At 52.4% G+C, this 13,574-nt stretch overlaps 3 protein-coding genes and 1 non-coding gene across 4 annotated transcripts; 1 reads left to right on the top strand and 3 right to left on the bottom strand.

Annotated features, from left to right (window-relative positions):
• Positions 1–890: 890 nt before the first annotated feature.
• On the top strand, positions 891–6,401 carry P174DRAFT_425651 (ankyrin repeat protein; the record flags this gene model as incomplete). Its single annotated transcript, XM_024825304.1, has 6 exons — positions 891–1,820; positions 1,868–2,101; positions 2,149–2,470; positions 2,517–4,251; positions 4,311–5,305; positions 5,362–6,401. 6 exons carry the CDS (start codon positions 891–893, stop codon positions 6,399–6,401), a joined length of 5,256 nt encoding a protein of 1,751 aa, XP_024677722.1.
• A 572-nt stretch (positions 6,402–6,973) lies between these two features.
• Positions 6,974–7,054, bottom strand: P174DRAFT_t180. The gene has a single exon. It is a non-coding gene; the product is annotated as a tRNA-Ser (tRNA).
• A 1,307-nt stretch (positions 7,055–8,361) lies between these two features.
• Positions 8,362–10,178, bottom strand: P174DRAFT_379347 (amino acid transporter; the record flags this gene model as incomplete). Its single annotated transcript, XM_024822903.1, has 9 exons — positions 8,362–8,445; positions 8,496–8,611; positions 8,656–8,683; positions 8,737–8,934; positions 8,980–9,194; positions 9,244–9,387; positions 9,433–9,700; positions 9,810–9,882; positions 9,991–10,178. 9 exons carry the CDS (start codon positions 10,176–10,178, stop codon positions 8,362–8,364), a joined length of 1,314 nt encoding a protein of 437 aa, XP_024677721.1.
• Positions 10,179–10,733: 555 nt separating this feature from the next.
• On the bottom strand, positions 10,734–13,476 carry P174DRAFT_414766 (sugar porter family MFS transporter). The gene is made up of 6 exons (XM_024824401.1): positions 12,637–13,476; positions 12,520–12,583; positions 12,030–12,473; positions 11,690–11,975; positions 11,322–11,660; positions 10,734–11,273 (listed from the first exon to the last, which is right to left on the bottom strand). The coding sequence occupies exons 1-6, from the start codon at positions 13,013–13,015 to the stop codon at positions 10,938–10,940; spliced, it is 1,848 nt and encodes a 615-aa protein (XP_024677720.1). The 5' UTR covers positions 13,016–13,476; the 3' UTR covers positions 10,734–10,937.
• Positions 13,477–13,574: the final 98 nt, after the last annotated feature.

Below are 13,574 nucleotides of genomic sequence, written 5' to 3'. Positions count from 1 at the left end.
CCCAGATGCCAGTTCCTGTATCCATCGACTGATCGACTCGTGTTATTACCCCCCTGAGCTTTCACTGATGCTTCGCACTATGTAGGTACATCAGCTACAAGAAGGGAAATGGTGCATATATACCTCTCATCTCTAAGCCATAGCAGGCTTCTGTTCGAACTACATCATTGTATGTGATCGTACTGTTTGAAGGGGTTGTCTTCTAAAGAAGAACGTAGACTAACAGTCCACTGTGGAATCGGGACGCTGTGACAGGAAATTAATCTTAGGTTGTGTTTGCAGAGCACTTTAATCTCGTATTCGAACAGTGATTACTCGTTAGTAATAAGACAGACGTCTCTTCTAGTACAAGGACGAATGACGATCAACGGTGAGCTGCTCACCGTGCGACGTTGATTTTCAAGATTCTGATGGGAGTCCGCCTAGAAAAATCAAGAACCCAGAGTATTGATTAACATCGGACCCTGTCATGACGCAGCGATGTGAGTGTCGTCTTAACTCCTCTCTCATCATTTCCGAGAAGTCGAGGCCCTTTCTAATGCCTCAGGCATGAAGCACGGTTGGCTCTCGGTGAGTGGAGGAGCCCCACGGCGGGGCTTGGCCAATCAGACGGATGTTCCCCAGGCGCCCGCCTGGTGCCTGAGAGCTGGTTTCCTTTTTGGGAAATATCCCAGGCATCAAGGACGCCACAACGGGAAGCTGCCTGGCGCGCTCCACAACTCGTGTTCATCAGCATCAACAAGATTGGAGATTGCAAGAACTTAAAAACGCGTGCTTCAGTCATCTTCATCACTCCTTATTCTCAGTGCGCATCATATTCACAACCAGACTCTCTGTATCCAACCATTGCAATCGATCTCCTCTCTTTCTCAATTTCTCACCAAGCAAACATGGCTGACTGTTACACCCTCCCTGCCGTCCCTGCGAAGCACTCTACCTTCATCGACCACGTCAACTCTTGTCCTCAAGAGTCAATCCCCGATCTTGTACAGCCGTACAACGAGTACGATGCAGTCCTTCGCAAGATCTACGCCCAACAACCATCCCACCCCGCGGTCGCAGACAACCTCCTCAATGTGGTGCCGCTGTTCGATGCCAGTGGCTCAGCAGATCTTCGGATTCGCGCACGTGACCTGGTTTCGGAGCCGGAGGAGCTCAAGGCCAAGTATTTGATGCCACTAAAAGATGAGGATCGAAAAGCGAATGGGTCCCCGGCCGTGGTATCCTCCTTCAAGCAGTTCCAGACGAACTTCAACCTATTCTCTGAGAGCGCGCTCAGTGATCTCGACTGGAGCAATGTGGTTGCAGCGGGAAGTGCAGTGACCACCTCTTTATTGCCCGTTCCTGAGGAGTACCGCGACTCGAAACGCGGCCTGCGCGAATACTACCATCAGAAATTTGCTCCTGCCTCGGATGTCGATCTGTTTTTGTATGGGTTGACGGAGGAACAGGCCATTGAGAAGATCAAGCAGATCGAAACCCGCATCAAGGACTCGATCCTGGCCGAGACTTCCACCATTCGCACAAAGAATGCCATCACGATCGTGTCGCAGTACCCTACACGCCATGTTCAAATCGTCCTTCGCATCTACAAGTCCATCGCCGAGATCTTGACCGGGTTTGATGTCGACTGCTCGTGCGCAGCTTACGATGGTAGCCAAGTGTATCTGGCACCACGTGCGGTCGGTGCGTTTGTCACCCAAATTAACCATGTGGATCTGTCCAGACGGTCGCCGTCGTACGAGAATCGTCTTTCCAAGTACGCCCGTCGAGGATTCGAGGTGTTCTGGCCATCGCTGGACCGCTCCAAGATTGATCCGGTATGCCATGTGACCAATCATTGCGAGTGATACTGACTTTCACACAGACGATTTTTGAGCGCAGCTTCACCAGGACGCTCGGCCTTGCCCGGCTTTTAGTGCTGGAGAAGCTCCCAAAGCCTTCCGACCGGGATGCATACATCGATAAGCGGCGTCGAGAGCGAGGCCGACCGGTTCCCATGCGAATCTCGAAGCAGCTGCGAGGAAACATCAAGAATGACTGGGACGACGAGGTGCCTGAATGGGTCGACGAGGAGGACGTGTCCGACTACCATACTTTTGTGAGCAGTGCCTTGTTTGACGGCAAGCCAAATACTAATCACATCAGACCATTCCTTATGGCGAAAGATTCCACGCCCGAAAGATTGAGAAACTGCTCTACACTAAGGATTTGCTGCTCAATGCGGAATGGAACAAACCCAAAGATCGCGAGGTCCACCTGCATCGCCATCCGGCTTTCTTTGGCAACTTTGAAGACGTGATCGAGGATTGCTGTGGCTTTTGTCCTGTCCCCGTCACTCCCGAGGAGAAGCAATTGGCCGAGGAGGAGAGCAAGATCTACGTCTCGGGAAGAATCAAATTCCTCCAGGACAACCCCGGCCGCCAGGAGATTGGCAGTTTCAATCCTATCACCGAAACCGATTGGACTGGTCAGTGTTCCCTGATTTTACGGTGTCCGAATGCTAACTTGGACAGAAATGGCATACGTCGGAAACACAGCAGGCTTGTGTCAAGCGATCGTCGACAACGACGTGGAAGGCGTGAAGCAGTGGCTGTCACACGGCTTTGATGTGAACCGTCGCGATTTTACCGGTCGCACTCCGTTGCATCTGGCGGTCATGACCTCCACGCGCGAAATTGTTCAGTGTCTTGTTGACCACGGAGCTCGTTTGATCGCTCGACTGGCCGACGGGCGAACGGCCTTACATCTCGCTGCAGCTCGAGGCCACGTCGAGATAATCAGGATCTTGCTGACGAAGAGCGAGGAGAATGAGGAGGAAGAAGCTCGCAAGGAGCAGGCGCGCAAGGGAGCCTCATCCGATAAAGAGGCCAACGATGGTGAGGAAGACGCCGAGCTCATGAGTCATCCTTCCGCTGAGAGCGAGGCAGATGCTCAGTCGTTTGCCACCGGTTCTTTTGTGAAAGTCCAAAAGGATGCAGATAGCGCACAGGACTCGATGCCCGATGACTCAAGCGACCAGGACCCTGACGTCTACGACATCAATGTGATCGCTTGGGACAGTCACGCCTCCCCTCTGCATCTCGCGATTTTGAACGGCCACGTCGCTGCTGTTGAGGAACTGGTATCCTCTTTCGGCGCGGATGTGCTTCTGCCGGTCAAATTGTTGCACGAGTACAACAACAGCCCGCGAGCTGCCATCCTCACCCTGGTCTTGGCGCTCCAACTGCCAATAGAGCAGGCGAAGGCGATGTCGACGAAGCTGCTACAACTGGGCGCCTCGCCGGCACAGGCAGACCTTGATCACAAGACTGCCGTGGCTCACATTGCGGCTTCTCCGAAATACACTGAGTTGCTGGACTCGTACCTGCAGCATGACCGTCCGGCAGTCGAACGGACAATCAACTACATTGCTACTAGTGGTTGGCAATTCAGCCCCAATGCCGAGACTGCGCTGACAACGGCGATCAAATCGGGGAATGTCATCGGAGCCTTGAAGTTGCTTGAAGCAGAAGCGAGCCCGACTATTGCCTTTGACGAATTCATCAAGTCAGCACAGGTGCACATCAATGGAATACGGAACGACTCCTCTGAGGAAGTGAAGAGAAGATTCGATGCTAATGTGACCCAGCCTATTATATTGAGTGTCCTCAAAGATCAGCCATCCGTGGCCCTGAAGCTTCTGGCCCGAGGCGCAGATTCCAATACACTGACTAAGGAAGGGTACCAGATGCAGCATGATGTTCACGCTAGAACCTACCGACAAGGCAGATCACTGCTGGATTGTGTGCGAGAAAAGCTGAAGGCTCTGCGTGCGTACAAGCCCGAGACTCACACCCGGGAGCCGCCAAGACCCTTGGAGCACGAGGACAGCTACTATCTCTCCCCCTTCAAAGAAGACACATACCAGCTGTGGACGGCCAAAGCCGCTCTCCGCAGTGCACACTCCCGTGTTGAATCAGAGCAGAAGCGCTATGACGACGACGTGAAGTGTGCAGCGAAGCGCAAGGGTGTCGAGGAGAAGAAGGCGGCCGTTCAACTGGCTCTCAACGAGTTCGAGAAGCTCGAGGAGGAATTACTTGCCAGGGGCGCCAAGGAGTTCAAGCAGTTGTTTCCAGACATTGAAACGTCTTCTGATAACGGCAGGAATCATTACGGATGCTGCGTCACCAAGCCTGATCCGTTCAATATCACCTTTGACTTCAGAAGGCCGGATCTCAACGACATCACAAGGGAAGGTTATATCCAATTGTAGGTTCTCCTTCGGTTCCTTCCGTGTACTGCACTTCGGTTATGCTGACTGCGTTTAGGTTTGAGGCAGCGTGGTGTGGTGACCTTGAGACCATCAAATCACTCACCCTCGGGACATGGGGTCCAGACAAGCAGAGACCGCCGCTGGAAATTGCGACGAAAGACCAGAGAAACTTCCACCCGTTCAACATCGCCGTCCTACGTGGACATTTGGACGTAGCGAAGGCGATTATCGCCATTGCACAAGTGCAGTACAAGCCTCAGGACGAGCAAGAAAATGTGCGGTATAGGTTGCGAGCAACAACCAACAATGACGATGATTATTCCTGCGACGAAAGCGACGACAACAGTGACGGGCTCGATATAGAGAGGCAGATCCTCGATGAAGAATTCACTATTGACAACATTGGTGAGGTGAAGATGCAGGTCGAGAGCAGGACCTCGCCTCTTTCTCTCTTGAAGGACGGTTGTTCGGTTGAAGACTTCATGGGGACAACCCTGCCGGATGAGCGAAAGCCTTGCAATCTTGTGCAGTACGCAATCTATAAGGATGATGTTGGGCTTCTGATCTTCCTTCTGGATCTCGGCCGGGAGCTGTCTGCGAAGTCCGGAAGTTCCGAGCAGACCATCTTTACGGTTGGACAGTGGGATCTTACTGTGGCAATGCAGCTGGGACGAGTCCGCTGCCTGGCAGAACTCATCAAACATACGGGGGCTGGCATTCAAATAGATAAGCTGGCGGAGCAGAGCGGAGTGGAAATCAAGGAGAAGCCCAAATACTACCAAGGACTGTCCATCCACGGCAAGAAGCGAGCGGACTGGGCGGCTGCCGGTCGCGGCATCCTTCCCGCACAGCCCGAGGAGGAAAAACCTCCCCTTCTGGTTGCTGCGCGTGAAGGGAACCTCAAAGCAGTGGAGTGGTTCTTGGGAACTGCGCCTGGCCGATACTATTTGGAGTTTACCGAGTCACACAAGCATGATAAGCGTATCAAGAGGCTCGCCATGGGAAAGTTGGGTGTCGAGCGTTCCATTACAAACTGGTTGAATATCAGACGTAGGTTCCCTGCATGGTGTGTTCGAGACGTTACATATGATGCTAACTGTCACCAGGCGATCTTGTCCTGCACTGTGCCCTTTTCGCAAAGCCAACGGTCGAGTCAGAACGACTGGTCAAGTACTTGGTTCGACATGTCCCTCACTGTCTCGAGGTCAAGTCCGTTGATGGATATACCCCCTTGATGATTGCATTTTCACTTGTTCGTCCTACTTATGCCAAAATCCTCATCGAGGCGGGGGCCGACCAGACCGTGCGCAACAAGAAGGGTAACAACATCCTTCATCTTCTGTTCTGCAGTGTCAGCTCCCCCTCGGCCGAAAAGCTGGATGACTTCCAGAAGATGCTCGAACTGGTTGATCCGTCTTTGGTTTCCTCCCTGCTCGTCGAACGTTCGTCACACGGGCCCGGCTCTCTGACACCCTTGGCAATGTGGATGGTGCAGGCCTTGAGCACCACGAATACCTACTCCGCCTATGGCAATGGAAGCAACTGCGAAGGCGATAATCAAATGAAAGCTCTTCGAATGATCTTGGACTTTGCCCAAAGCACGGGGCAAAAGCATCTCGAACTGTTGGATGGGGCTGGCAACACCGTTATACACGATGCCGTGCGGTGCCAGCTCCTTCAAACGCTGGAGATCTTGCTCGAACGCCGTCCGGATCTCCTCCATCGCGAAAACGCTTCTGGCTCGACGCCTGCTGAACTCGCCGAGGCCGCGTGGGTCACTGAAGTTACATCCAACCCTCCCGGATTGGAGCGTCGAAACAGGTTCATGTACGGCAGCAATCGGTATGGAGAGAGCCTTGTGGATCGTCGGCCCGAATCCTTCGTCGAGGAGAGTGATGAAGCCCCAACGATGAAACGGAGGATCTACGACTTCAGCCGCGGCAAGGCAGAGACTTTGAGAGGACCCGATGCGAAGCGTAGATTGGTCACGTTGTTTGAGGCCAACGAAGTCGCCAGAAGACTGGCTGCCAAGGATCCGCAGGAGAATCGCTACATTGGCCGTGCTGCGAGAAGGAGAAGATGGGACGAGCAGGACGAAAGAGAGTTTGGCGATGAGGTTCGGGAATGGCTTCCGGAGGTATATTAACAGTATTCTTCGACTCGTAATCTCCGAGGATTGCCTTTCCTTGCATGGTCGTTCATATATTCTGAAGTATTCATCGTCCAGTTATATTTCAGGGTTGAGAGAACCTAGAGCTAAGGCAGAACGTACTATGTAGCCTGACCAATCCCCCGAAGACAGCGATTGACAAAAAAACAGAGAAAGATCTTTGGATGAACTCGGAGTCCTCAATTTGGCAGTGGAAGTCGCAGCGACCATGAACTTTCCCACGCCAGTTGTCGTACGAGGAAGCGGCTATCAGCCATTCGGTACCAACTCTGTATTCCCACGATCCATGCTTCAGAGGTTTGTTTGCTCAGCGTTTCCTTTGAATGTTCTGGTGTTTGTATGTATATTGTTTGGGTTACTCCTTGTACGTCTACGAGATTGGACGAAACTACAGCCGGAGACTAGGGGGATGGTCGGTATATCAACAGGGCCGGTAGAAGTGACTTTGCAGTATCTTACAGCAGTCAGGTAGCAAAAAAGGAAAATCTCCTTCGGGTTGCAACAATTGCGTAGTTCCGTTACAGAAGAAGACGAGGGGAAAAAAAGAACGTCAGCGATAGGACTCGAACCTATGCGGCCGAAGCCAAGTGATTTCTAATCACTCCCCTTAACCACTCGGGCACACTGACTAATGATCGAATATAGGACTTGTTGATTGTCTATTGAGGCAGGATAACTATCATCATTTTGTGATTGCAAGGGTGTCAAGTATTTTCTACATCTTCTTGCAATTCGTCCAGTCAATCAGGGACACTCGGGGTTACAAGCACACTTTACTCATTGGACGGGATTCAGCACTTCACTGGATCAGAGGGTGGCCTTATCAAAAGACAGACATCTTTACGTCCCCGTCAGGATTCTGCCTGATATATATTGTCCACCTCCGAATGGACATCAAGAAGCATAATCCGTGTATCATCGTACAGGTCATCGGTGAAGTCTTCGAACACTACCTGGTCGAGTCTAGTGAGGGACCGGAATCTGCAACCGTGGCTTCGATTCGACATCAACATTCTGGAAGACTCGCTCTCGAGCATCGAGTCGATGATTGAAGTCACATGCTCCCGTCGGTGGTAGTAGCCGGAAAATGATGGCATCAACCAGGACAGTCCACGTGATGACTAGTCCTGATCAGGCAGCCACAATTATCACCAACTTGAGCTCCCTGAAGTCATCGCGATGAGCACTGCAATACAACATGAGCCAGCCAGAATATTTCCCCCTCGACGCGCTCCAGCTCCAAGATCAACCCTCATTGACGTTCCATCCGACATCCAAATGCTCCGCGCAGAAGTTTTCGCCCTCGATGCGGCCGTAACAATGCCCCTCTCCGAATCGAACGCCTCCTGCCACTTCCTTAACAACATCTACATGAAGGATCAGATCCGCCGCACGTAACCCCGCGTTTTATCGAATAATACAGCGCGCCGAACTGCGGAATAGACCTTCCAATGAATCGCGGGTCGAGGGTCGCGGGTCGCGGCGAGGAGCGCAAGCGCAAGGGAACGTTCCGCGATCCGATCGGGTATCCCTGGCGCCGGAAAGACGTTACCGACGGTGCGATGATTACATTTCCCGTCTCGGGGCGCACATAACCACGAGTACTTCGCGCTGGAGCACAAGGTTACCTGTGGGGTCCGGGAGCTGGCGGCCAAGGTGAGCAAAGGATACAAGAGGCAGGAGACGGAGACCGATGAGCGGACACAGTTGCTACGGCGGGAGTCACTGGAGCAGGTCAAGTACCAGATACAGCCTACAGGGCAAACGCACAGTGTAGTACCTCAGCCCAGCGCATTTTGCCCTGCTGGCACTGTAGGCATCGTAGACCCTGTAGGGAATCGCGTAGAAGAGAAGCATCGAACATGAGGGATTATGATACACTATCTCTACTGTACATGTGCCACTGGATGTGGCCTCTAAAATCTATATACAGCCGTTAGGCATTATTCGCACATGAGAAACTGACACTGCTGGGGTCGTCGTGCAGGGCCTTGCCTGACACATAAAGCCCCAGACCACACTGTCAAGATAATCAGCAATTGTATCATAGAAATGTCAGCAAGAACGTACAATGCAGCATGCGATTCCCATGATGAAGATGTTGAGAAGAGTAAGCGCAGTCTTCATCGGAGTCGAAAAGAACCGGCCCTTATTGAGATACAGCCAGAAAAGAGCGCTGAAGCCGTCTGCAATCGTCAGCGAGATATCAAAATAGAAGGAAAGAGCTTACAGGTAAACCAGCTTGCAAAAAGCGACGCCTGCATAACATAATCATCAGCTTGACCCATAGCCAACCAGCAAGGAAACATACCACCAGACTCAACAGATTGTTGAACACCGGGATAGCCTCGGCAATAATCCAAGCCACGATCCAAGTCGCCAGCCCAATCAACACCCATGACCCGGTCGCAACAAGATCGCGCTTATGCATGCGGTCGCTGTGGCGCCACATCCGCACGTAGATGTACTTGCATGCGACGTGGCCGTTCACCACGCCTCCGATGATGATCTACTCCTCGTCAGCTGGATCTTGAGAGGAGTACAAAAGACTTACAGTCGGCAAGGCGATTCCGTACGCCACCTTCTTCACGATAGTCGAGGCTGAGCCTAGCGCCGGTGAGGTCACGTCGTCGCCGGCATAGCAGTAGATCACAACGGCGGCGACGATATACAAGCACGTGTCGATGCCTTGCAGCAGGAAGAGCGACTTGGGGTAGTCGCGGGGGTCTTTCAGTTCGGCCATGAAGCCGAAGAAGGCGACGTGTCCGGCTGTTTTGTCAGTGATCCATGAATGGGATGAAGAGGGGAAAAGACCTACAAAATGAAAAGACGATATTGCAGACAGCAAGAAAAGCCTTGTATAAACTGGTATCAACAGTGGCATTGACACTGCCGTGCCATGGCCGTTGCACACCAACGGCAATCATGACGATCAGAACGGCTGAAAAGACGCTGATGAAGGCTTCGAATTGTCAGTGGCATTCTACATCGTCAGAGACATACGCACAAGCAACTGATAGAAACGAGACCTTGGCCAGCGTGCGTGGCAAACACAGCACGAACGAAATGACCAAGCCAACCACTCCAAAGACGATCGAGCACGTCCCATGATCTGTAATCGAGTTCATGGCGACGGTAAAAGTCAGGATATGGCTAGCCATGATGAAGACAACCAGGAGCAATTGGCCTGTTCCGAAGAGCTCCCGGCCAAATCTGCCCATGATGACCTCGCCGGCATCCCCCATTGAATGGATGTGCGGGTAAGCCCATTTAAACTGCCCAATCGTGTATCCAGTGTAGGTGGACATCAGACCAAGCGCTACAAGGAGAATGATGGCTCTACGTTCGTTAGAATTGTCGGCGGAGGGGAATGGATAGACTTACGGAACGAGGCCTAAGGCAGCCACCACCGCGGGCAGGGAGAGAATACCCAGCGACACCGTCTCGGCAACCATGACTGCTCTCGATCAGCTACGTCCTTGAACTCGTGAAGGCATACTCACGGAAACCACATTGCCTGCGCGGGTCAGCAGCAGCTCATCTATCAGATCATGACGACACTCACCACCAACTCAAGGTCTTGTACTTCACCTCGGCATACTCCTCGTCTCCGAATGCATCCTGATACTCTGGTTTCGAGTCCTGCTTCTCAAAGTCACGCTCGCCATCGGAAACAGCGTCGGGATGTACACGATCCGTGTCCATCTCAGCGTCGGCAGCAGGACGGGATCCTTCCTCGAGCATGGAACCCATGATTGCGACTCTAACGAGTGACGAAAGAGACGGTTGAGGTCTGATCGAGCGGCTCCCGGACGAGTGGAGCTGGAACGCAGATTTTTCACCGTGGCAACCCTACGATCTCACTCATACAATGCAATCACGATACTGTTGTCGAGGCCGGGATGTTCTCCGTCGTCACAGATACAGTGTGTCACCAGCTCTTGATACTAACAGGTCAAGCTGCGAGCTCCGGGCTTCCAACGGCGAAACAAAACTGCGACAGCATCATGATGACTCAACGGCCAGCACGCTCAGTCTGGGGCCCAGTTCGTGTGCTCCATTCCTCTCTGCAGCCGTTGATATTGGTATATGTTACCTAATGCCGAGATTGAGTAGGTCCCAATCAGGATAATTGATCCATTCTTGAAATTGTTGGCCAATCAGAAGTAGTAGTGATATGGGTTCCGAGAATAATATAAGTGTCTGATTGGCTGAAAGAAATTTCTAGTCAAAGTGGGTCTTGATTGGTTGGTCTGCAGCCAATAAGGATCATTCCCGCTGTTGATCTTCCGTCACCATGTACTTCGTCCTGATCGGGAAACAGGGACGACTGCATTAATTGTAAGAAATAGCATGGCATTATCGCTACAAAGTGGTTATAGAGCAATTATCGAGTATTGATCAACTGAGACAGCAAGACCGAGACAGATACTGCCATAAACTAGGCCAACAGCACAAAGTCAAGAAATATATCCCCGCACTCACTATCCACAATCCACACATACACCATCCCTAATAATAATCGTAAAGCTGCTTCTGCGCTGGCACATCTCTCCGAAGCAAATACTTCTTGACATACCACGGCAACATCGCCCGATAGTGATTGATATGCTTGGTCGTCGGAACCGAAAAGACCTGATCCAGCTCCTCCAGCGAGAGCGCCTTAGTCTCCGGCAGACAGAAATAACAAAAGATCCAGCCGAAGAAGTTCCACGCCGCGTACCATCCAAAGGCACCGGTGGGCGTGAACGATTTATTGAGCGACGGCCAGGTCAGCGAGACGATGAAGTTGAAGCCCCACGTTGTGGCTGTTGCGAAGGACATGCCGATGTCTCGGATGTAGAGGGGCTGGCATTATCAGTAGACCGCGACGATAGTAATTGAAGGAGGACTTACGAAAGCTTCTGCAGAGTAGGTGAATGGTACCGGGCCTTCGCCGGGCGAGTACACAATCATGAAGAGGTATATGCCAGTCGCGACGCAGGCTGTCCGAGAGGTTTGATCGGGGATGTAGAAGGAGAAGCCAGTGAAGAGCAGGAATATACACATCAAAGGGAACGTGGTTAGCAGCAGATTCCGTCGTCCAAAGGTGTCGATCGTGTATACGGCTGGCAGGGCGAAGATCCAGTTGGTGATGCCGCATCCGAGAGAAGTGACGAGTGCCATACGGGTGTCAAAACCGGCTTCTCGGAACATCGACGAGGAATAGTACATGATGGCATTGACACCACAGAACTACGACAGTTAGATCTTGATTATAGGACGGAAAGAGGTTGATTTGCCTGCTGCATGAACATGACGAAGAAAGATGACTGCGCCGCACGTCGGTTGCGCGGGACGGTGAACATCTCGCGGAACAAATGCTTGCCCTCGCGGAGCTTCTCCTCCACCGTTAGAGCAGCATGGATATAGTACAGGTCTCTCGCAGCTTGGAACGTTGACGGACGGAATTTGCAGAGCGCCTTGTACGCATCGTCGTAGCGGTTGCGCATCATGTACCACCTCGGCGACTCGGGACAAAAGTAGACCTGGATGCAGACGAAGAAGGGCCTGATCCAAGGTCGTTAGCACATGTATATGCAATCAATGCAGGAGCCTACTTACGGAATGGCGGTAGACGCTAGCATCAATCGCCAGTTGAAGCCCGGGATTGTGGGATGCGTCACATCCATAAACGCAACAGAGGCAATATACCCCAGCATAATGCCAAATGCCGTCCACATCTGCCACATCATGACTAAAGCACCGCGGATATTAGCCGGGGAGCACTCGGCGCCATACACCGGCGTGGTTGTGGATTTGGCGCCCACGGCAAACCCCAGGAGGAAACGGCCGAGCAACAAATTCCACCAGGTATGCGCGGCCGCCATCCAGAATGAGGCGGCAAAGGAGATAAAGCAGGAGATGAAGATGCATCCGCGGCGACCAAACCAGCGATTCAGGGGCGCAGTGGTCCAGCATCCGATGACGGCGGAGCACAGATAGGGAGCGCCGTTCAGGAGGCCTTGCATCCAAGTGTCGGTGACATTAAATTCAGCAAAGTAGAACCTGCCCTACTTAGTATAGCTCAGATGGAGAATGGGCGAGTACGTACTCCTGTGCACCGTTGACGGCAGTCTGATCCATTCCCTGCACGATAGCAGATCCAGCACAGAGGACTGACAGGCCGGGTTAAATCCAAACCCACCAGGAGGATCGCGAGGAGACTTACTTGTCATGAAATACATCATAAACGGCTGACTCCATCGATGCGTCTTCTCCCGTCGAAGTAGCTCTTTCTCACTCTCCGTCAGCTCGTCCATCTGCTCAAACTCTCTGGGATCCTGTGCGACAAGAGCTCCTTTTTGCAGATCGTCGAGGATATGTTCGAGATCTTTCTCCTTCGCGAAAGCCTCGACTTCACTCAGGAGCTGTTCTCGAGTCAACCCGGCAAGAGGATTCTTGAGTTTAGTGTTGGTCGTGGTGCTTTTGTTCACATCATGAGCCCACTCTCGAGCAGTAGCTGCATCTCCTCCTTGCTTCTCAATAGATATGGAAGACTCATGGTGGGAGAGACTTGGTGCCTCAGGGTCGGAAGTCTTCTCCCCCATGGTGGATGACAAGCGGTTGAGGTTCAGGACGAAGTGGATATGCTTTGCACAATATCGGCCAACGAAAATGAAACGCGGAGAATTTGGGGAGAGAGTTGGGGAAGAGACGGGGGAAGTGGAGGTCGCCTTTTATGGTTTCGATCGCTTTAGACCCCCCTTGTGGCCGAGAAGCGGCCCTCAGGCTAGCCCAACCTCGTGCTCGAGGTGCGGCTTCATTATCTCTGACTCAGTCTCCAGTATCTACTAGACACCTCCGCTGACCGCATACGTCCCAGCCAAGACCAGCGGGGTCAGAACAAAGAGTCGGATGGCGTAGATGGCTGCCTACCAACATCTCTGGCGTAGTGATCAGGCAGCTCCTCATGCGGGCCAGGGAGTGCCAGGACAAAAGGAACAGGGTTGCAGCGGTGCAATGACGGTGATTAATCTCACGCTCCTCATGGATGTAACGCTGAAGCGGCTTTGGTAGGTAGAACCATGGCTGGAGGGTGGCGTGATGCCAAGGGAATTAGTTTCTAATGTCCCGGAACAGGTCTCTAGCAATTCGGGATGTCTGTTA

This window comes from Aspergillus novofumigatus (genome assembly GCF_002847465.1).
Source record: "Aspergillus novofumigatus IBT 16806 chromosome Unknown P174scaffold_11, whole genome shotgun sequence".
Lineage (NCBI taxonomy): Eukaryota > Fungi > Ascomycota > Eurotiomycetes > Eurotiales > Aspergillaceae > Aspergillus > Aspergillus novofumigatus.
Note: the sequence above shows the minus strand (reverse complement) of the source record. Positions and strands in the feature narration are given on the sequence as shown.

Bases quoted from the DNA above. Each gene is read 5' to 3' on its own strand.
- P174DRAFT_414766 (XM_024824401.1), bottom strand. From the start codon at position 13,015: ATGGGGGAGAAGACTTCCGACCCTGAGGCACCAAGTCTCTCCCACCAT. The intron at 11,976-12,029 runs GTAAGTAGGCTC...ACCTTGGATCAG, and splicing joins CTAGCGTCTACCGCCATTCC to GCCCTTCTTCGTCTGCATCC. The intron at 11,661-11,689 runs GTCCTATAATCA...TAACTGTCGTAG, and splicing joins AGGCAAATCAACCTCTTTCC to TTCTGTGGTGTCAATGCCAT.